This window comes from Phaeodactylum tricornutum, chromosome 20, assembly GCF_000150955.2.
Source record: "Phaeodactylum tricornutum CCAP 1055/1 chromosome 20, whole genome shotgun sequence".
In the NCBI taxonomy this organism is placed as follows: domain Eukaryota; phylum Bacillariophyta; class Bacillariophyceae; order Surirellales; family Neidiaceae; genus Phaeodactylum; species Phaeodactylum tricornutum.
Window position 1 is genome coordinate 417,209 of NC_011688.1, and position 20,978 is coordinate 438,186.

A 20,978-nucleotide genomic window follows, 5' to 3' on the forward strand; every position below is an offset into this window, starting at 1 on the left:
TACTGATTTTTTATTCATTGTGCTCGCAAACTGGCAATAGAAATAACCCGACATACCACGAATCTAATATAGACAGGAATCGTTAACGCGGTCTATTGATTGTTAGGTACCCAAACAGCTGCACAACTATACGCAACTGAAAGGTAAGTACCGACAGCCAAAAGTCTACGATGACCCTACCGTCGAAGACGACGACAAAGCGATGCAAGACAAAAGAAAACAAGGCGCCTTACTGGTATGACGAAATCACATCTGGAATTGGATACTGATGCTGCAAAGAATCCTGTTTCTTTAATTTAATACGTGGCTCTGTTCTGACCGCAAAATAACCTAGACATGGCAAAGGTAGTTCTTTCCGGTTTAAGAATTTCTATGACAGTCACTTTTACAAGGCGAAGGAAAGGACCGTATAGAGTAGTGCGCTCATGAGAACGGTCGAGCCCTGAACGAATGCTCCTGAGCCTCCATCCTCCGCTGTAACGCTATTGGTAGGAGAGCTGACTGGCATACTAACCGGATTATTGACGGGAGCAGAAACAGGAGAACTGACAGGCGCTGCCATGGGAGCTGGCGTTTCCTGTAGTTGCCCAATTTCGTGTCAGAAATGTTTATGTAGAATAGGCAATAGTCGTGCAGAGATAACGAAACATAAACCTTACCCCTTCCCATGTATTGGAACAGAGACGGCAGCTTGGCATATCTGACATCGAGGAAAGCTGTCGGGCTGTTGTGAAGGACTGTCCGGCTCCGCAGCTGTCTTCGAACACGGCACAGTGCGAAAAGGTTGAGCCGCCTTCCATGCAAGCGCCGACGGCTGTATCATCACAGTTACAGATCGCGCCGTACTGGTCGATGCCTTCATGAGGACCAAAAAACTCTTCCCCTTCTGCGCAGGAATGGTTGGCCACGGCGCATTCGTATGTTCTACTTTCACTGTTATAACAAATACCGTAAGTCGAAGTACCGGCGTCAACAGGGCCGTCACGTGATGTGTAATGGTAGTTGCATAAACAACGCTTTCCACAGGAAGATTCCTCGTTATCGGAAGCGTTGCTTTCATCGTTACAACTTTCATCTATTTCATGATCATTGTTGAAGCGCTGTCCCAAATCCATCCAGTTTTCTGGGCATTGACTGCCGTCGTAGGCGCAAACCACCTGATGACTGCCACTGAGGTCGTAGCAGGTACCAATGTACGCGTTCGTGTCGTAGTCCTCATCACAACCACAGGGACCAAACCCTTCAGACTCGACATCCATGGGAGTCAACCAGCGTTCACCTTCGCCACAGTGAGCTGATTCCATGTGGCAACTGAAGGGCGAAACACCATCGGAAGTACCGGCGGCTGTAAGGGAAGTTTCGAAATCACCACACACGATTCCGTTTAGCCACAAAATGTTGGACTCACAGTCAGGTACAAACGAATGGTTTAATCCCGATAACTTACCTTCCAATGCTACCTGGGTTTCGTTCAAGCAACCCCCGAAGCGAGCAATCTCCATCTGCTGCGCAGCAACAGCGGCAGTAAAAAAGTTAAGCAGAAGGATCTTCATGATGGGCAGTATTACAAATCGAACGCAAGAAGATATGTGAGCAAATTTGGATGTGATAAGAACCCCGGGTGATGGTTCTTCACCAGCTCGATATTACTTTCTAGAAAAAATGAGGCGCGTGTCTTCTCGTGCGACATCGTGTGCCAGCCACGCTCCCACAATCTCAGCTAACAAAACCAAATGCTGCGTCGATCCATTAGCAAGCCCCCTTTTTCAATGTGCTGGTAGTTAGTGACGAAAGAAAGAACATATAGTATGTGGTGACAGAGAATTCACCTTCAAGAAGGACTCGAACTAGTTTGGTTTGTGCCCTGGCTCACAGTCAAGGATTTGCGAGGAGAATATTAGAACTCACTGTCAGTCAGTTTCCTTTGGTACATCTTCATTCCATCAAGCCAACACCATGATTCCTCCAGCAACAAGCATGGCTTTTTTCGCCTTTGTACTGCTACCTAGCTATGGTGCGTACTATGCTTCTGCAGAAGTTGTCAAGTTTGGAGCGTGCATGAATGAACCAACGGGGCAGTATAGGTAAGAGGATCAGGTATTTGCACATCATCAAGAAAAGCGCTGCTTCCTAAAGTGATATTCGCTCAATTTATGCTTGATTTTTTTGTGCACAATTTTTTATATAAGGTGTGCACGCAACAGTACCTACTGCGATGATGCTGAGCTCTGGCAAGCTCCTTGGCAGTTGGACGATGTTCAGGGCCGCATCGTTTGTGGCTGCCAAGATGCGCATGTGGGCGCTTGCTTTCCGTCTCATGGTCATCTTTCGGTGTGCCGGGCGGAGGCCGCAGCCTGCCCCTCTGGGGAAGGGTTCAGTGACCTAGCCCGATTCTACAATGATGGAAAAACTTGCATGTGCCATGGCCTGGGTGAACATCCGTATTCTGACATCGTTCTCGAGTTCGAAGAAACGAAGTACGGAGCTTGTGTTATAGATGCCTCGACGACTCGCTGTGTTATGCACTCTTATATGTGCGAAGCTGGCCAGTCCTGGCTACCTCCAGATATTTTGTCGACGCGGCGATCTGAAGAATGCTTCTGTCACGAAGTGCGCACGGGGGCATGTTCGCACCCATTGGGATCGATATGCGCGGTCGATGCTGACTCGTGTCAAGAGGATTCAACGTTTCTATCTCCTGCGGAAACTGTGGCGCAAGGTTTGGATTGTCGACTGTGTGCACCGGCTGATGTGCAGCTCACCCAAGCGGGTGGTGTAGATCAAGACGCTCCGGCACCGACTCCGACACTTGGCAATCCTCCTACGCCACCTTCAAATCCATACGAGGACTTCTCACCTCATAGTGCTCCCCAAGACACGATCACTGGAAGCACAAACGAAAATTTGTCGTCATCGTCGTCTTCAGGCATGGGAATTAGGAAACCCGCGTTTGTTGCATTAACAGTGTTGGCGGTCTTATCGGTCTTGGCCAACGTCGTTCTGTTCAGGAAATTGCGCCGACGTAATCAAGATAAACGAGAAGCTACCGGGCCGGTGACAAAGGAGGAAGTGGAGAAAGACAGTGCAGCGTCGAACATACCAATGGTGTAAGAAAAACTCATTGAGAAGTGAGATTATAAACATTCATGAAAGCTCTGCTGCCACAGATCCAAAAGTAGGTGTGATCATTGGTCTTGATGTATTCGCTATTTCTAGATCTGATACGTGACGTTAATCAGAACAGTTGATGTGGAAAAGGCGAGAGCTTCTATGGGTTTCAATGACGCTTAATATGGATCAATCTTATGAGTGTCTCCAATATGCTTCATGAGGAAAAAAAATCCTATGAATCAATAGTTTGTCTCTATGCTAATTACGATCCGAGCAATGGAGAGCATAAATGGCAAATCTATGAGGACTACTTACAATTACTGTCAGAGCATATTTTTTACATCAAATTTGTAACCTTAAGATATATGCTGCCTACTGAGCTTCGGAAATTTGAAAAGGCAACTTTCCCTCTAAAGACGTTCCAACTGCATATCAGGAGAAAGCTTAGCGCTGAAATACTCTTCGATAGAAAGGATGGCGGCCCCACCGTAGAAGTTGATGAGCCAGAGATCCTCAATCTCCAACTTAGCAATGATCCAATTGTGCTCGGATGGCCAGGTAGCCATTTGGGGATGACGTTGGAAAAACGCGGCCTGAGCGCGGGTGTATTCTTCGGAATCAGGATTCACTTCCACGAGCTTGCCAGAGAGTGTTAAGCGCGCACAGACAGGACTCTCAGGATCGCCCGCGTTGGCATGCGAAATTGAACAATCTTTCGACGCCCCCGCGTGACAGACCGAAGGAAGCGAGGCTTCCGTTAAAGTGAAAGACACTTTGTCGTTCTGTTTGCTGTCGTGGAAAGACTGATCCATGTAGGTTCCGTAAAAGTAGGGAGTGCCCATGCCCTTTCCGCAAGGACCGTCCACAAAACTGTAAACATTTCCAAAGGGTTGTCCATCAGGCAAGCGCGTACTAATCGTTGTCAAAACGCCCCAATCCATCGAGTGAACCATCCAGCGAGCTAGCTCCTCTTTGTTGAAACGATCAGGGCGTTGTAAAGGTTCACACGGGCATTCATCAGATTGTTTTTCAAGCTCGAAAGGATGGCGCAGGGAGGGGTAAGCGCCAGACAGCGTTAACATTGCGTATAGGATCACGGCAGAGAAACGAAACATGACAGAATGTTGACGAGGTGCTGTGTACCGTGGAAATTTGAAACTTTATGTCATTTCAGTGGTCCTAAAAATTAATACAGTTTACAAGCTTCGCATTCATCACTCGCTTTGGACGGCTTTACATGTTTCGTAGAACAAGGGAGGTATCTGTTCGTACGAGATCGGTACGGAGGTTGACGTGGACCATCGACGGAGAGCACAAAGATGCAGCGCAAAGTGTTTTGCGAATCGGCACAAATATCATGAACACGGACCAGGAGCGTGTTCAGCATGCGCCAACATACGAATTATTGTTTCGTGACACCGAATTTCCTTTGTCGTGAGTAAAGCATTCTATATATTAGCTATTCGTCGACAGGTTGCAAAGTCCGATATAGTACAGTAGTTCTATTCAATAGCCGGACATCAGATCGTTTCTCGAAATAGGATGAAACATTAATTGAAGTAACTGTAAAGACGTTTCGTCGCATCAGCCGAACGAGCACATTCGCAGTCAATTTGAAAAGAGAAAATCCACAAATTGGGAGCAGACGAGGAAATTACATAATCTGGGAAAAAGGAAATTCGTCAATCCGGCCTCGATCGAGGCCACAAAACATCAAAATCCGGTTAACTGGAATTCCAAATATTTTGAGAAAATTCGGTATTTGGGATGAGCAGGGGTGAAATTTTCGCTATTTGGGAAAAATCACACTGTTTCTAAGTGTTTTTCTTCTCGCGGGAAATACTTTCTAAGTAGTATTTCTAGTTAAGAACAACCCCATATCCTATGTTAGGTCACAAGGATTGTTTTCATGTGGTTATCCCTTCACATTCACAGTCAGTTGCCTCCAATGGTGAGGACTTGGAGACGGCATTGACCAATGCAAATGATTACTAATTTTCCTACGAACGAAAGTCAGCAACACAACTACTATGAAGCTAGCAATTAAAGAGATCTTCCCATCATTCAATACTTTTCATGCTGCATGGTTTTGTCACAACCATGCACTTGATAAGAAATACCGGGTTTTAGAAAACAAAGCCAGAAAGTGCTTTAGGGCCAACTGCTTTTTGGCACCTGCAACAAAGTGGAGAGGTGCCGAGTCAGTGTGCCAGTGCCACATATATGCAACGCCCATGAAGAGCCAGGATGGATGCTTCACAGGTGAATGGATAATCAACTCCTTTCATAGTGGACATACCTGCTCTGACAATGAATGCGCAAGGAAGCGGCAATACAAATGTTTGCTTCTAGAAAGTGTTTCTCCTGCTCTTGCTGCACATATTCCAAACAAAAAACAGCGGACTGGCGCCACACAGCAAGTCCGGGACATAGCACGAAAGTCTGCTGGAATACAACTGAAAGCAAGTCAGGCATACAATGTTGTTACGGCAAAGTGGCAAGATGGTGTCAAAGTACATATTGGGCAATATTTCTTGCTGAGTTCCTACTTTAAACACCTCAAAAACGTTGATCCAGACGGTACCTTTATACTTGAGACGCATAATAGTGCATGGCTTTCTGAAAGTCTGGAACTGAAAGTAGAAGAGATTCTACCACCAGAACACAAAGTTAGAGGAGGAAGGCCCAAAAAAAGCGATACGAATCTATGTCGGATAGACCAAAACTATGTCAAGCATGTGGACTAGCAGGGCATACACAACATACTTGCCCCAAACCCAGCACTGAGGTACGTTATTGGAATCATAGAAAGAAGGCCATGAAATACGCGAAATTTGAGGCTCAAATGTGTGCAAAATAAAGGAGTAAAATCTAGGATATTTGTACAGCTTTAATATTAGTTGACCATTGTTATAAAAAGGTACAAAGTCTATAATAAATCTTTAGATTGTCTGTTAGAGTTTCTGGAAGAGGCCTGAACCCAAAGTAGATTCCGCTGAACAAGACTGTATTTTGGTCCTGCAATTGTTGACCTTGCTGTCTTGGACAGACAAACGCAGTATAGAAAACTACTTGCTGCTAAAGTACATTGCAGGTGCGTTGTATGTCCCCATCACTCTGGACCCCAATCACTCTGGAGCATTTGGTCGTCAAATTAACCGTCGCAACGTGTCCCTACTATTCTGTTCTATCCAACCATCACTGATCAAAAAGACCAGTTGCATCCCCCCATGCCCTACCCGGGAAACAATCCCTGTGCAAGTGTGGGGCAACAACCAAAGCTTGGTCAATGTACAGTATCTTTGGGTATGATGTGTTGAAACAGTTTACTGAAAAGCAGCCGATGAAACGGTTGTTGCGCACCGGAATACCAATGGCCACATTGGCAGTAGGCCAAGACACAAATCTATCCGGCAAGTCTTGGCAGAGCAAAAGATTGGCGTCACAAGGGTACAAGGATCATGGCAGTCTGTCTACAAAACTGGACATCATTGGGATTCCACTTTATTGCAGGCTGATGACCACACATTGTTGACTGCTTACTTGAGGCTGCTCTCGACCTAATTTGGGAACGGCAATCCGTACAAAGTCATTGTAGTAGTAGATTGCAGTATCCATTTCCTTCAGTTGCTGAAACGTTTGTCCAGTGTTATACACAGTCGCGGCGACATCCAAATTTTCTGCTCCCAGTGAAGTCCTTCGAATGTTCAGCGCTTCTAAAGAGACAGAGAGAGCCTCCTTGTAACGTTTCTCCATGTAGTCAATGTTGCTGCCAGGTGTTGCCTGTCTCCATCCTCCCAGCTAAATACCAGCGCTATTTGAAAGGTCTCAATGGCCTTTTCAAAATCGTTACGGATGTCTTCTTCTCGCTGACGGGTTGGCAACGTGCCCGGACATGGGAATATCTTTTTTCTCTAGAATGCACTGTGCCGGACCGATTACTTGCTCTGCCGCAGCTTTGCCCGAGAATAACGGCTCGTGGGATTCTTCGTTGTCCGAAATCTCTTCGGCGGCTTGCGAGTAAAAGCTGAGCCCAACAAGCCCCCTTTGTGACAGGATGAATTCGTACTTCGTCTTGCGTTGCTTTCTACACTTTCTCCTTTTTGTTGCCGCTACCTCAGCGGCAACAAGTACTTCGCGTCGTGACAAAGAAAGAGCGGGCTGCTGGGTGGAGAGTAAAATATTTTATGGAGGGAACTGCCGAATTGAGTCTTAATGGCTATACATCGTATATGGGGTTGTTCATAACTAAAAATATTACTTAGAAAGTATTTCCCGCGAGAATAAAAGCACTTAGAAACAGTGTGATTTTTCCCAAATAGCGAAAATTTCACCCCTGCTCATCCCAAATACCGAATTTTCTCAAATATTTTCTATCATTGTCAGTAACTGTTAGAACATATTCATTTTTTCCTAAGTAGGTCGTGTAATTTTCAGGATTTGTGGATTTTCTCTTTTGAAAAATAATTTAAAATTTACATATTTTCAAGTTGGAATTCGCAGATATGCTCTCCGAGTGTGTAAGGGAGTGAAAACAATGAACACTTTTCGGAAAACTGCAGCCCAGCGAGGTGACTGTGAACGACTTTAGACCTGTGCAAACGACCGAACGTGTGTGAACGGAATGTAACTGCTAGTACATGCCTCCACTCTTTCTCGCCAGGTGTTGTAGCTAGGAGTAGAAGATAGCAAATGACAGCTTTGCATGGCTGGAAAACTAGCTGGCGGGGGGTAATACTTCACGTAGCTCTGCTGTTGGAAAGCAACGCCTGGTTGGCAACGTACTCGACCCGTTGTCAAAACCGAGCCATTGCCTGCTTCAACCGCGACTGTAAGTCTCAATCGCGTATTTGCACTCAATCTGTTGGCTCCTGGAGTATTTTAGGGGAAAAGTCAACCTCCATAGACCAAGTTTCTTGGGTAACGAACGAGCACGTCTCTAGCAGCGGAACTGCTCCTGGTACTCCTCTCGAATGGTACAATGATCTTATTGATCGCCGGTTGGAAGAGGCTGATGAATTTCCGATTGAGCCGCAAGAGTCGCTCGAAGATGGAGAAAATGTTCCTTTAATTGGATTTCTTGATCTCTTACACATGGCCTTTGCGGCGGCGACATCGGCCACAATGCGGGCTAAACGCCGAGATTTTGTTAGCACGGTACAGAACGCGGGTGGATACTGCATTGTTAAATTGGAGGATCCGGAACTGTCAGTTGTCGAAGGAATGTGGGATGGCATTGACGAAATTTTTGCGAGGCCACGGCACAAAGATACGGCAGTGACAGGAGCTACGCAACTCGAATTACGCCATCAAACACTTACTCGCGAGGACACGACTGAATTGCACCAAAACAGTGGGTACAAATTCGTTCAAATTTCCCTGATAGACAACAGTATTCCCTACTTGGCGGACAGCGTTGGAAAGCAATCCGCCGAGCAAGCTGGACGGGTATATCAGCTTTTTTCGCTGCTGGCCAAGGCATTTGCGTCGGTATCCTACGCTGGATCATCCACGGAATCAGAGCACGTTGCAAATAAGGGCGATCCCAAGCAGGCGTCCAATTTGCTTACAAAAATGCTAGACGACCCAGGCAAGCCTTTCAGCGGGACTTTCCATCGTTTGGCTAAGTACGTACCGGTCCTGGAAGAGGAAGAATGGAGCGAATCCCTCCGATCCCATTGCGATTGGACGCTCGCGACTCCCATTCCAGTGTCGGCGACGGCTGGACTGGAAATTTTCAATCCGACTAGTCAAACTTGGATTCGACCCGAGCAAACAGCTAAATCTCTATGGGAGCACGAAAACGGAGAGCATAGACCCACAGACGATAAACGATGGCACAGTCGCTACGTGATTGTAATGACCGGGAAGTGGCTTGAGTTGATCAGCAAGGGAGAGATCTCGTCTTGTATTCACAGAGTAGTGTCGGTACGCGGAGAAAATTCTCGTTTGAGTGCTCCTTTTTTCATGAGACCAAGGCCACAAGTTTTTTCGGATGCCGAGGCCGTTCAATTCAAAAATAGGACATCTGGTAATATCGAGTCGATGCAAGCCATTGGTGAGTATTTGTTGCAAAAGTACGGCACTGACAGTGAGTATATTGAAAGATGAAAGCAAGTATTCAAACGAAGGTTTTTCTACGGTACAAAACGCAGTGTATATGTTTTGCTAGGAAAGTTTAAAATCACCGTTCTATTTGCTGCTGTTGTTTGACAAATCGTTCAAACCCTTTCCATTAGTTTGACACAAGAAAGCCCGGTAGACAGGGTTGTTCGTTTCTTCTTCGTATCGATATCCGAGATTGCCAAGGAATGACTTCAGTTTCTTGTCGTCTGACTCGGTGACTTGAATGCCAACCAAAACTCGTCCAAAATCGTCGCCGTGGTTTCGGTAATGGAAAAGGCTGACGTTCCATCCCATGTCCAAACTCAACAGGAAGCGTTGAAGTGCCCCGGGGGACTCTGGAAAGTCAAACCGAAAGACTCGTTCATTGTTAACAATTGACCGACCGCCGGCTAAGTGTCGAACGTGCACTTTGGCAAGTTCGTTGTGACTCAAATCCAAGCAGTCAAATCCGTTCTCGCCGAGTTCGTGCATAATACCTTCAAAGTCGTTTTCAATATTCATTACGGGCTGGAACGAAATCAGTACGTGTGCATCCCCGTCCGTCTCAAAACGGTAGGAGAATTCCGTTACATTGCGTGGCCAAATAAGACTATAAAGCTGGCGGAACGAGCCGGGTTTCTCCGGGATGGTAACGGCTAGTGTGCGCTCGGATCCATCGGCACGTTCCGCCACAAAGCGCAAACGATCGAAATCCATGTTGGCACCGGAGGTTATAGCCACTAGAGTCTGTCCGGATAGTTCGTTGGTGTGTACGTATTTGCGCATCCCAGCGACCGCCAGGGCCCCCGCCGGCTCCAAAACGACGCGAGCATCGTTGTACGTTAATTTAATGGCGTTGCATATTTCGTCCGTGTCAACTGTGATCATGTCGTCGACCAGTGTTTTACAAACACGAAAGGTTTCGTCACCGACACGCCGGACCGCCGCGCCGTCAGCAAAGAGACCGACGGAGTCCAACGTCACCAGTTTGCCTTCCCGCAGCGACGCCGTCATGCCAGCCGCGTCGGCGGCTTCGACGCCAATCACCTTGACCGTTGGTCGGACACGTTTCACGTAGGCCGCAATGCCGGCCAGCATACCACCACCGCCACAGCAAACAAAGATTGCATCCAATGGTCGAGAGACGCATTCTTTCAGAATTTCCATACCGATCGTGCCTTGTCCAGCAATAACTAGTGGATCGTCGAACGGATGCACAAAGGTCATGCCGTCTTCGAGCTGCAGCCGCTTGGCTTCCGTGGCGGCTTCGTCGTAATTGTTACCAAAAAGCCGTACTTCGACACTGGGCCCGCCGTGTATCCGGACCGCGTTGACTTTGATCGCTGGTGTCGCCAGCGGCATGACAATGACGGCCCGACAACCCAACATTTTCGCCGACAGCGCGACACCTTGGGCGTGGTTGCCGGCGGAACAACACACCACGCCCTTGTCCAACAAGTCTCGACTCAAGTGCGACATTTTGTTGTAGGCGCCACGAATTTTGAACGAAAATACCGGTTGCGTATCTTCACGTTTGAGTAGAACGGTATTTTTCAAATGCTAATTCGTACGAAAGGATATCAGTGAGTGTCTCGCCTTCCGGACCAACGTTTTCCAGAAGACTAGGAATCAATCATCGATCACTTCGACACGGCGTACGTACCGCGCTGAGATTCTTGGCGTGTTGTAGTTCGGATTCAATAGCCACATCGTACACCCGTGCGTTCAAAATCTTGCTCAGGTATCCTACCACGTGTTCCTTGGCGTTGAGGAGAATGGGTTTCTGGCCCGGGCTGCTTCCTGGAAAGTCAATCAGTTCCGCATCCTTGACGACCTCGCCTTGGGGATTCAAGGCGTACTTTATCGCCGGTTCGTCTTCGACTTGTTCGGCTGTCGTCGACTGGGATGCCATGGGAATCATGCGACACGCCAAGAGCCGGGGAGGTCCAGTGACGGCTCCACGGGCTGCTCCTCCCTGGCGAGTCACGAGACGAATACTAGAGGATATCATACGGGGGGAGCGTGAAAGGAGGATACGTTATAAGAGTCTATGGGACGCGACGCACTAGAATTCTTCGTCGATTGCGAAACCAGAGCAAAGGTTTGCGATACCAAAATAGTTGTAATGCACTGTTGGGACGAAAAGGGGTTTGGTTGATGAAGGGCGTCCTACAGAACAATAGGAAAAAAGTCCCATCGGCGATTGGATGGCGGCATGGGTTGTCCGCGCATTCACACAGTGACAGACAACAAATCGCGTACGTGTCTCGTTCCCCGCGTGACATTTTGTTGTTGATTTTGTCACAATGTTATCGTGCGAAGGACAGACCCCCTTGGTAGAGACTCCCGAATGCCTAGGTTGATAGATTCGGTTCATAGTTAGGTAGGACCGGCAGGATAGCCCAAGCTTACCCTACTGAATTGGATGGATGAATGGAACACTGCAGACGGCACACGTATTGTAGCTCGCTGTCCGTACTGCCTCTACTCGAATGGATGTAAAAAGGGGTGTGTGTGTGTGTGTGTGTGTGTACGTAAATGGTTAAAACTCGCCCACGATAGCGGCGTGGGCTTCCGCCTTTTGTTTTTCGTCGCGACGGATTTCCCGACCCAGTGGTTCGAGAAAATTGCGTTGGAAGGGTTCGAGGTAGGCCCGGAGTGACGTTTTTTGCCAATCCGGTCCGGCTGTCGGTGGGTGCGTGGTACTGTCGGAGGTTGGAGTACTAGTACTAGCATTGGTGGAATGGTATTCGTCGAGTTCGCGAACGAGTTGGGGCAGGGTGGGTACGGCAAAGGGATCAAAGGTTTCGAAATCGGCAATGGGGACACAGACGCGTCCAGTTTTGGGGTGTACACAAAAGGGCGATTTGAGCAAATGGTTGCGCATTTTGGAAACGTTAATATCGAGTCGGGGATAGGAGTACCGCAGGACGACACCGGCGGTCCAGGTTTCGAGTCGCTCCCGTTCCGGCAAGGACATGGTCTTGCGCACTTTGGCCGTGGCGGATTTTTCCAAGAATATTTGGAAATGGGTCCGGACTTCCCGCCACTTTTCGGCGGGTGCGTGTGTGCGTGTGGCCCAGGATGTTTGCAAATGGGCGCGTACGGTGGCGGCGGCGTCGGGGATGGTTTGGAGAAAGGCGTCGCAGGCCGCGGGCGTCGCCAAGAGGCCGTGCCCTTGCGCCGGCAGCACGTGCTCCACAAACCACGGCTCCAAAACTTGTAACGCCCGCTGAATGGCGGGATGCAACGGATGGGTCAAGACGACCTGCTGGTTCTGGTCCGAACCCAGTTGGATCTGACGAAATGGAGCCGTGGAGTGAGTCGGTGATGCCTAGTATTGATACCAATATATTTGTACACGAACAGACCAATACACAATTACATCAACACATACACACACCAATACATATATACACACACTCATATACAAATACACATATACGTACTTCACAATAACTCGCCACGGCGGCTCGTGCGGCATCGGTGAGTTCCCGGGCGGCGGGATCACAGACCCAAGCGTGTATGCCCCGTCGTCCGGAATACACCCAGGCCACGTGCCCGAAACCGAAATCGTCACGGAGCACGGTATCCATGACGGCGACGGCAGTCCGCATGAATCCCCAACAAACGGGACAAATGCGTGCGCCGGTACAACCACAGGCGCGCACGTCGTCGTAGTCGGTCAAATCAATGTCGAAGACGAGTTCGCGTTGGACGGGTCGGAGGGTGGGGACGACGGCGCGGTCCCGGGGGGCGTGGGAGAAGACGGCGCCAATGTCAATTTTGGTGGGGCGGCGTTGGCGGACGGCGGCGGCGAGTTCGGACTCGTTGCGGAAGGATTGGTAGCGAAGGTAGATTTCTTCGCCCGGCACGGGCTCGATGGTGAAGGAGAACTCGCGGTGCGCAAAGACGGTGGGGTCGCGGGTGCCGTAGGAAAGCCACGTGTGCAACAGAGAGTACGGGAAGAGACGAGCGTAGTAGACGGACAAGAGCTCCGGACTGTACACGACGTTCTCGTGCTGGTGCTCCGTTGCGTCGCCGTGGGAATCGGAACGCGTCGTGGAGGCGGAACGGATCCCGTCCGGACGATGGTACACGTTCGTGACTTCGGCAACAGCAGCAGTCATGATAGGAGGCAGTGTTGATTGCTTGTGGTTGATACCAGTGTTGATACTAAAGTTGATGCGTGATGTGAGATACCGTGGAATGTGCAACAGTCAATCGAATCGCAATCAATGTCAATGCGCCACGAAGGAAAGCGAGCGCGAGTCCACGGGGTTATCGTACCCGGTAGATCGTCATTTGGCACACACGCCGGTTGCGAGGGGGGGGGGAATGCGCTGTGGAAACCACTACTGGATGGGGCCGGCGTGCCCCAAGCGCGCTCAATTCCAGCGCGGGGTTTCCAAAAACAAACAATACGGTAAACCTAAAAGGAGGGACGGACGGACGGACACCTACTATTCCTAAAAGGAGGGACGGACGAACGAACGAATGACTGAAGGAAATACACAATGGATGGTTGGACAGACAAATTAGTGACTGTGCATGGATCCCATCCATCGCATCCTCCGTCGCGGAACCATGTCAAGCCAATCCAATCCGTACCATTTTTGCGGCTTGGCTTTGGACTGCCTATTTGCGTGTTACACGTGAGTAGTACCCACGACAACGTGATTGAAGTTTGGTGTACCAGAGAGAGAGAGAGAGACCCTCATTGTACCAAAGTTCTCTCGGGAATCTTCCGAAACAACGTTGGACGCCCCTCGGATCGCACGGTGATCGTTGGAAGAGGAGGGGGTTGTCGGGAGCGAGCGAGACAGAGAGCCAGCCATCGACCGAGACACAACATATCACACACACACACACATATATATATATATAAACTCGCACACGGCAATGGCGACGGCAATAACGAGTCGTTCGGGACACGTCGGCAAGCTGGCCTTGCACCGAACGATTGCCAGTTTCCGCGACTGGCGACGAGCCGTGGGCTTGTCGCGGCCCGATACCACCATTGGCTTGGTACCCACCATGGGAGCCCTACACGAAGGTGCGCAGCAGCAGACAATGGCGATTGCGACCAATGCTACCAGTCATGCATATATATGCATTGCTGACGGGTTGTTGGAAGTGGCAATTTTGCTGTCACACACTGACTTACTCACACTTTCGTTGATCGAGATAGGTCATTTGGCGTTGGTCCGTCAAGCACGACGCGACAATGACGTGGTGGTTGCGTCTATCTTTGTCAATCCCGCTCAGTTTGGACCGCACGAAGATCTCGAACGCTATCCTCGACAACTCGCACAAGATTCCCGCGTACTGGCGGACTTGGGAGTGGTACGTGCCGGTGTGCGTAATGTATGTATGTATGTGTATTGGTTTGGTCCAGCGTCCCGAACCCTTTGCCAGAGACAACAACAACTACTGTACCCGTGCCACATGCGATATAGTACGATATACTGACCCCTTGTCGCAATCTTGGTGACAGGATCACGTCTTGGCCCCCGATGCCGACATGGTGTACGGTCAACATCACACTACCTACATTGACCCACAGGCAAGTTTGCGGAAAGTGTTTTGGTCGTCACTCCTCACAATTCACACTCTCGTATACGCTCACAAACACACTCACTCACACATACCATAACAATCACGCGTTATACAATCCGTAGGGCTTTGACCAGACGGCCGAAGGTCAATCCCGCCCGGGCCATTTCCGGGGCGTGGCCACCATTGTCACGAAACTCTTCAACATTGTCCAACCCACCAACGCCTACTTTGGTCAGAAGGACGCCGCTCAGTGTGTACTGATACGCCGCGTCACGGAGGACCTCAATTTGGACGTGACCGTGCACGTCCTCGATACGGTCCGCGACGCGGACGGTCTCGCCCTTTCCTCCCGCAACGCCTACCTGACGGAATCCGAACGTCGGGCCGCGCCGGTCGTCTACCAAGCCCTGACCAACGCACGCAGTCTCTTTCAGCAACTCGAAAACGATGACGACGACGGTGGTCGAGAGAACCCGTGTATCGACCGGGACGCCCTCGTACACGTCGTACGAGCCACGTTGGCGGCTGAACCGTTGGTATCCGAAATACAGTACGTGGCAGTGGACTGTAAGGCGACGCTACAACCACTCGAACACGTACATCTAAAACAAGGAGCCGTTCTATCCCTGGCGTGCAAAATCGGCAACGTACGCCTCATTGACAACATTATCTTATAACAGTACAAGTTACGTTGGCTAATTGGCGCAGTAGTGTTCGGGACGGTAGTACATAGTATACACGTATTGAATGCAAAAAGAATAGGGGAGAGAAGCAGAGAATGGAATGGGAATACAGTGACGCAAAAGGAGCGGGGTCCATAACTGGGTCGACAGGAACCCCTACACTATTGCGGCGGGCCGCGTGAGGGCGTACGCGGCCACCGCCAACGGTTGCACACGGCTTGCAGTCCATGCAACAAGGGCCGGAGGATGGGATTGTCACACCGGTACACTTCCACCAGATGCAAGAAGGGACCCTGTTGAATGTGCCACATGACGACGTGCAGTTGGGCGCATCCACCAAAGTGAAATTCGAACCGGCGTTTCCACCGGAGCGGTGCTGGTGGCTGGCCATCATCCGGCGCCGTGGATGCGGCAAAGTGCGTGAGGTATGCAGCAATCCAGGGATGTGCGTTCCAATCGCGGTACGCGTCTACCGTTTCCGGTGAAGCCGTGTCGGTGGGTGGTACCGTTACGACGGGTTCATCGACGAATTCTTCGGCTGCGAGACACTGCGTTTGACCAAACCACGACGCCAATCCCGTTCCACTGCACCACACCAACAGATAGTAGGTAATCAGTGTAAGCTTCTGGAATGGATTGAATTGGATAGCACGGCTGTTACTATTGTTGTAGTCGAAACGTTCGAGAGGCCGTGTGTAGGTGTGGGGTAAGAAAAGAACGGACGCCCCTTGGAAGGCTTGGATGCAGCGTTGGGCCGTTCTCGGTGCACACAGCATGCCGTGAAAATGAATAAAGTCCGCCAAAGTTGCGGCTTGTTGTTCCCCACCGATTTCCCGTTCTTTCATCGTCCCCATGATATCGAATGTTGTACGGTACGGCGGTCTCAATGCAATGGACTGTGACTCTGACTGCATCAAAGGGGAACCCCCCCCCCCATTCCAGACATGGACAGTGTAAGTTTCGCACGGCGACCGGACGACACACGTTCCATGTCCCAACGATTCTTTCGAATCCCGCGTGTAAACCAGACAGACATCCAGTGGGACATTGGGATGATCCGCTGTACGACGGACAGACACAGGTTGAACTGCACTGCTGCGATCTTTTGCGATAGATACCTTCCTGGTCGCTCGACGTCACGTCGCGCATCCGGGGGAACGAGAGCGCTTGGCTCGGTTCAATCGAAACCGAGACGGATATCGGTCTCTCTCTCTCTAGCCACGTTGTTCGGTGAACTGCACGTTTCTTCGCGCCTGCGGAAACTAAGGGACAGTGCAGGCAGTAAACACAGGGCTCGAGTGCTTGTTCCAATGCAAAAAAAACACCCCGAGTTTGTTCTCTGTCCGACACCTCTCGCTCGCAACCAACTCTCCAGCACCCTTTTTCCAAACGGAACCCCGTCTCCCCCCACCGACTCCCGTCACATACATACACACATCCGCGTCTAACCAACAGGTTCCCTATCTGATAGACACTCTTCTTTTTTACTTTCATTGACCATGATGAAGTTTGCCGTTCTCACTGCTACTCTGGCTGCGAGTGCTTCCGCCTTTGCTCCGGCGCAGTCGAACACCCGTGTGGTGACCTCCTTGAACGCGGAGCGCAGCAAATCTCTGCCTTTCATGAATCGTCCCGATTTGGTAAGTACGTCGTTACCTTTCGTGCGAGCGTCTCTACGCATGGCAATGCATCCTTCTTCCATATCTTTGTACACTCACACCCGCGCTCGTTTTCCCGCATTCGTTTTCCTGCAGCTCGACGGATCCATGGCTGGCGATGTCGGTTTCGATCCTTTGGGTCTGTCCACTATTGAAGGAGTTGGCGTGGACCTGTACTGGCTCCGCGAGGCCGAGATCAAGCATTGCCGCGTCGCCATGATGGCCGTGGCCGGTGTCCTCTGGGTCGAGCTCTTCGGGCCCGCCCCCGGCTGCGAAATGGCCACGGCCAAATCGCAGACCGACGCCTTCTGGCAGCTCTGGCAGGCTCACCCGCAATACATCGCCTTTGGCTTTATCATGACCGGACTGGTCGAGATGATCACCGGAATCGCTATCACCACCGGACGGGAAAGTGGACAACGCGCTCCGGGGGATTTCGGACTCGATCCCTTGAAGATCAAGAACAATCCCGCCAAGTGGGAAAAGTACTCCTTGAACGAGGTCAAGAACGGACGTCTCGCCATGTTCGCCGCCGCGGGGCAACTCATGCAGAGCTGGACGACCCACGAGGGAGCCTTCGAGAACTTGAGTGCCACCTTCAACTAACAACGCAAGTGAGAGAAAGAGATACGTATGTCTACCTACCTACGTACACACAATCACACGTTCTGGGTTTCCATTCTAGCTAGAACGTTCTCGTACGGATGTAATAGCTATTTCTACCCGTAGCATGTGTGTTTACCTTTGCGTATGTGTGCGTGTTGGTAGGTAGTAAATGTACCGTAAAGAGGGTTTCGAGCCAACGATTCGGACTTTCAACCACTTGTCGCGTATATTTCCCAATGCAACCATTTCCTCTTGCCAACCAAAACGATTCACCATTTTAACTGTATTTACAGGTAGCCAAAGCATCACTAGGGGTGTAGCCTCAATAATGACACTTTCTACATTATTACTCCACCGGATCTCCTCTCTTGTCACCGTCCCAGTGATAAAATCCTTTGCCCGTTTTCCGTCCCAGTTCGCCCGCGGCCACTTTGGTCTGCAGAATTTTAGGCAGAACAAAGGCCGGTTCGTCCGGAAAGAGTTCGACCCATCCCTTGACGATAAAGCAACACGTATCGAGGCCAATATAGTCGGCCAAGTGCAAGGGTCCCATCGGGTGACCGGCGCCCAGTTGCATAGACACGTCAATGTCTCGCACCGACGCCTCGCCTCGATCCACCATGAGCATGGCCTGCATCAAGGCGGGTACCAACAGACGGTTGACAATGAAACCGGGAGTGTCGCCACACGAGACCGGCACCTTGCCAATGTCTTGGACCCATTGGTAGGCCTTGTCGAAAACGGCCGGATCGGTCTGGTCGGTGTGGATGACTTCCACCAGTTTCATGAGCTGGACGGGATTGAAGAAATGGACTCCCACAAAGTTCTGGGGGCGACCAGAAAAACCAGCCATTTCGGATATGGACAGACTAGACGTGTTGGAAGCAAAGATAGTTTCTGGTTTGCAGACTTGTCCCAATTCCGAGTACAGGTCTCGTTTCAAATTGATGTTTTCAATGACGGCTTCCACGATAAAGTCGGTATCCATGAGCTGAGCCATGTCGGTCGTAAAGGTGATTTTCCCCAAAGTCTCATCGGCTGCTTCTTGCGTCATTTTCCCCTTGGAAACAAGCTTGGCGATGGATTTTTCGATACGATCTTTTCCGCGGTCGAGGTACTGCTGTTCGGGCTCGAACGCAATGACTTCGGAATGGATTCCTGAAGCGGCACCCTGAGTTTCAAAACGTGTCAAAAGGAGTCAGAGCCAGCGCCAATAGCCTTACTGGTGTCTTCCGCAACCGCTTCCTTTCTTCTGTATACGTACAACTTGACAAACACCGTGCCCCATCAAACCGAGACCAATTACCCCAAGTTTGTCGAAGGAAGAAGATGCCGAAAAAGATCGCCATCCCGATTCTTCGAGTCGTCCACGACCCAATGGACCTTTGCAAGCGCGAGTCGCGATGCGTGAGATGGTTGGCATGTGCATGATACTGGACGTTGGATATAGAATCCTTGTGTTTTTGCACAAGCGTTGGTCGATGGCTGGAACGGGCGAACGCAAAGTCTTTGGATTTCTTGGTTGTCTGTCAAAATGTGACGCGTCGCCGTGTCTCGTTCTCATCCGCCGGTGGGCCCCCGACCCCTAACTAACTACACGTGACAAAATGGAAGCTCGGGCGAAAATCATGCATCGAATCGTACGAGCAAAGGGCGGTATCCCCATTTACAACGGCAAAAACCATTCACCTTACTGCTTTGCCTGCCCTCCCTAACGTTAGTTGTACCTACAGTGTCGCACAAGGAGTTTCAAAAAAAACAGATCCAAACCGCTATTCCAAAAGGCTACAAACGGGTCGGTTGTGGAAACCCAGAAACGGGGTTGGTACGGCGTCTCCACCACCGGTCCCGTCCAATCAAAGGTTGTTTCCCTTTTTGGTTCCTCAGTACCGGTGATCCCAGGACATTTCCTTTTCGCGCATCAATACTTCCGGAGACTTGCGGAAGCGTTGGTTGGCGTCCATGGCCACAATCAGGGCCGCAACGAGACCAAAGTATCCCCCCGTCAGTACGGCTCGCTGGGTCGATGAAATCTTGTAGTAATTTGGTGGCATACGGGTGGGATCGTAAAAGCGCATAAAGGTTTCGTAGCCTCCGGCGAGTAGAACGAGATAAAAAATAGGATTTTGCACCGACCCGGTGTAAACCATCAGGCCGCCGAGTCCCAAGCCCGCCACACCGGCGTAGGGCGACAAGGCTCCAGCAATACGACCCCCGTCCAGTGAGCCAATCGGCATGAGATTAAAGAGATTGATCATGAAACCGAAATCGGCCAGGGCGAATAGGAGTTGCGAGTCGGTGGCGTGGGCTCCGACCGCCACGACTCCGGCTCCGACGGAACCCAGGACGGGTCCGCCAAAGGCCACCAGTGCGTCTTCCCACGCGTCCCGGGGCAAGCGGTTCATGGCAATCACGGCGCCCATAAAGGGCATAAAGACCATGGGAGAAAAGGGAATGCCGCGTTGCAGCATGACGAGGGCGTGTCCGCACTCGTGCACCGTAATGAGTCCGACCATGCCGGCGGCGTAGGGTAACCCAAAGAACATACTGTAGGTACCAATCGTGACCACCATACTGCCGAGCGAGGCCAACTTGGTGAGTTTGAGCGCGGCCAGAACGTATTTGGTTTTTCCAAAGAGAACCGAGGCGGCACCGAGCATTCCAGCGCCTTGTGCGATGCGATTGTTGGATGGTGGACGCTTGCCACCACCGAAGAAGGAGGAAAAGTGTGCCACGGCTCCGAGATGTGGAGATAGTCCGTTGTGGAACGGGCCGAGTCGCTGAAGCACTGGGGAGCCGTACAGCGTCCCAGACCGGGTGTTGACTCGGGTAGATACCGCAGTACGTGTGTAGGTATTGGAAGATGCACGGACGGGACGATTCCAGTGGGAATACACGCGGATTGATGGAGCTTCGAAACAAAAGAGTCTCGCGCGGAGCGGTCGACGGGACGAGTCGGCGTAAACGGTCCTTGGAACACTGGGAGGTCGTAGGAAAGCTCCCAACGGCTTTTTGAAGGGCGTCGCGAATAAAGGACGAAACATGACGGACTTCACGAGTGTTGTTGCGGAAGGGGAACTATGCGAATGAGAGAGAGAGCAAGAATGTGACTGCCTGTGAGGGCGTCTCGTATGGACTGTACGTTTTCGTGTTCGAACTCTGGCCGGGCATCGTCATGGTCGAACGGGACACGAAGAACTCGAAACACTTGTTTTGTTTCCGGGTAACGTCCCGCACAGAATATTCCAACGCTAGC

General features: G+C 50.5%; 11 protein-coding genes across 11 annotated transcripts; 4 read left to right on the forward strand and 7 right to left on the reverse strand.

The window, feature by feature from the left end:
- Nucleotides 1-267: 267 nt before the first annotated feature.
- ISIP2B (iron starvation induced protein) lies at nt 268-1,596 on the reverse strand. The gene is made up of 3 exons (XM_002183706.1): nt 1,448-1,596; nt 660-1,345; nt 268-577 (listed from the first exon to the last, which is right to left on the reverse strand). Exons 1-3 carry the CDS (start codon nt 1,551-1,553, stop codon nt 386-388), a joined length of 984 nt encoding a protein of 327 aa, XP_002183742.1. The 5' UTR covers nt 1,554-1,596; the 3' UTR covers nt 268-385.
- Nucleotides 1,597-1,956: 360 nt separating this feature from the next.
- On the forward strand, nt 1,957-3,291 carry PHATRDRAFT_52498 (cell surface protein; the record flags this gene model as incomplete). Its single annotated transcript, XM_002183569.2, has 3 exons — nt 1,957-2,084; nt 2,205-3,107; nt 3,240-3,291. 3 exons carry the CDS (start codon nt 1,957-1,959, stop codon nt 3,289-3,291), a joined length of 1,083 nt encoding a protein of 360 aa, XP_002183605.1.
- Nucleotides 3,292-3,394: 103 nt separating this feature from the next.
- Nucleotides 3,395-4,193, reverse strand: CREG1 (cellular repressor of e1a-stimulated gene-like protein; the record flags this gene model as incomplete). The annotated part of the gene is made up of 2 exons (XM_002183707.1): nt 3,395-3,785; nt 3,849-4,193. 2 exons carry the CDS (start codon nt 4,191-4,193, stop codon nt 3,522-3,524), a joined length of 609 nt encoding a protein of 202 aa, XP_002183743.1. The 3' UTR covers nt 3,395-3,521.
- A 3,519-nt stretch (nt 4,194-7,712) lies between these two features.
- On the forward strand, nt 7,713-9,253 carry PHATRDRAFT_49046 (predicted protein). Its single transcript, XM_002183570.1, has 2 exons — nt 7,713-7,942; nt 7,997-9,253. The coding sequence occupies exons 1-2, from the start codon at nt 7,804-7,806 to the stop codon at nt 9,220-9,222; spliced, it is 1,365 nt and encodes a 454-aa protein (XP_002183606.1). The 5' UTR covers nt 7,713-7,803; the 3' UTR covers nt 9,223-9,253.
- Nucleotides 9,254-9,303: 50 nt separating this feature from the next.
- On the reverse strand, nt 9,304-11,365 carry TDH (l-threonine ammonia-lyase; the record flags this gene model as incomplete). Its single annotated transcript, XM_002183708.1, has 2 exons — nt 10,880-11,365; nt 9,304-10,776 (listed from the first exon to the last, which is right to left on the reverse strand). The coding sequence occupies exons 1-2, from the start codon at nt 11,225-11,227 to the stop codon at nt 9,304-9,306; spliced, it is 1,821 nt and encodes a 606-aa protein (XP_002183744.1). The 5' UTR covers nt 11,228-11,365.
- A 456-nt stretch (nt 11,366-11,821) lies between these two features.
- Nucleotides 11,822-13,413, reverse strand: PHATRDRAFT_54992 (predicted protein; the record flags this gene model as incomplete). The annotated part of the gene is made up of 2 exons (XM_002183709.1): nt 12,666-13,413; nt 11,822-12,514 (listed from the first exon to the last, which is right to left on the reverse strand). Coding segments are annotated over exons 1-2 (1,374 nt in total), but the record flags the coding sequence as incomplete, so codon positions are not given.
- A 440-nt stretch (nt 13,414-13,853) lies between these two features.
- On the forward strand, nt 13,854-15,452 carry PHATRDRAFT_22955 (predicted protein; the record flags this gene model as incomplete). The annotated part of the gene is made up of 4 exons (XM_002183571.1): nt 13,854-14,272; nt 14,408-14,562; nt 14,714-14,797; nt 14,910-15,452. The coding sequence occupies exons 1-4, from the start codon at nt 14,119-14,121 to the stop codon at nt 15,450-15,452; spliced, it is 936 nt and encodes a 311-aa protein (XP_002183607.1). The 5' UTR covers nt 13,854-14,118.
- Nucleotides 15,449-16,323, reverse strand: PHATRDRAFT_49050 (predicted protein). The gene has a single exon (XM_002183710.1). It carries the CDS (start codon nt 16,310-16,312, stop codon nt 15,620-15,622), a length of 693 nt encoding a protein of 230 aa, XP_002183746.1. The 5' UTR covers nt 16,313-16,323; the 3' UTR covers nt 15,449-15,619.
- Nucleotides 16,324-16,895: 572 nt separating this feature from the next.
- Nucleotides 16,896-17,866, forward strand: Lhcr2 (protein fucoxanthin chlorophyll a/c protein). The gene is made up of 2 exons (XM_002183572.1): nt 16,896-17,098; nt 17,213-17,866. Exons 1-2 carry the CDS (start codon nt 16,958-16,960, stop codon nt 17,720-17,722), a joined length of 651 nt encoding a protein of 216 aa, XP_002183608.1. The 5' UTR covers nt 16,896-16,957; the 3' UTR covers nt 17,723-17,866.
- A 202-nt stretch (nt 17,867-18,068) lies between these two features.
- HAD2 (3-hydroxyacyl-coenzyme A dehydrogenase) lies at nt 18,069-19,151 on the reverse strand (the record flags this gene model as incomplete). Its single annotated transcript, XM_002183711.1, has 2 exons — nt 18,069-18,893; nt 18,987-19,151. The coding sequence occupies 2 exons, from the start codon at nt 19,149-19,151 to the stop codon at nt 18,069-18,071; spliced, it is 990 nt and encodes a 329-aa protein (XP_002183747.1).
- A 454-nt stretch (nt 19,152-19,605) lies between these two features.
- On the reverse strand, nt 19,606-20,871 carry PHATRDRAFT_49052 (predicted protein; the record flags this gene model as incomplete). Its single annotated transcript, XM_002183712.1, has 1 exon — nt 19,606-20,871. The coding sequence occupies exon 1, from the start codon at nt 20,764-20,766 to the stop codon at nt 19,606-19,608; it is 1,161 nt and encodes a 386-aa protein (XP_002183748.1). The 5' UTR covers nt 20,767-20,871.
- Between the last annotated feature and the right edge of the window lie 107 nt (nt 20,872-20,978).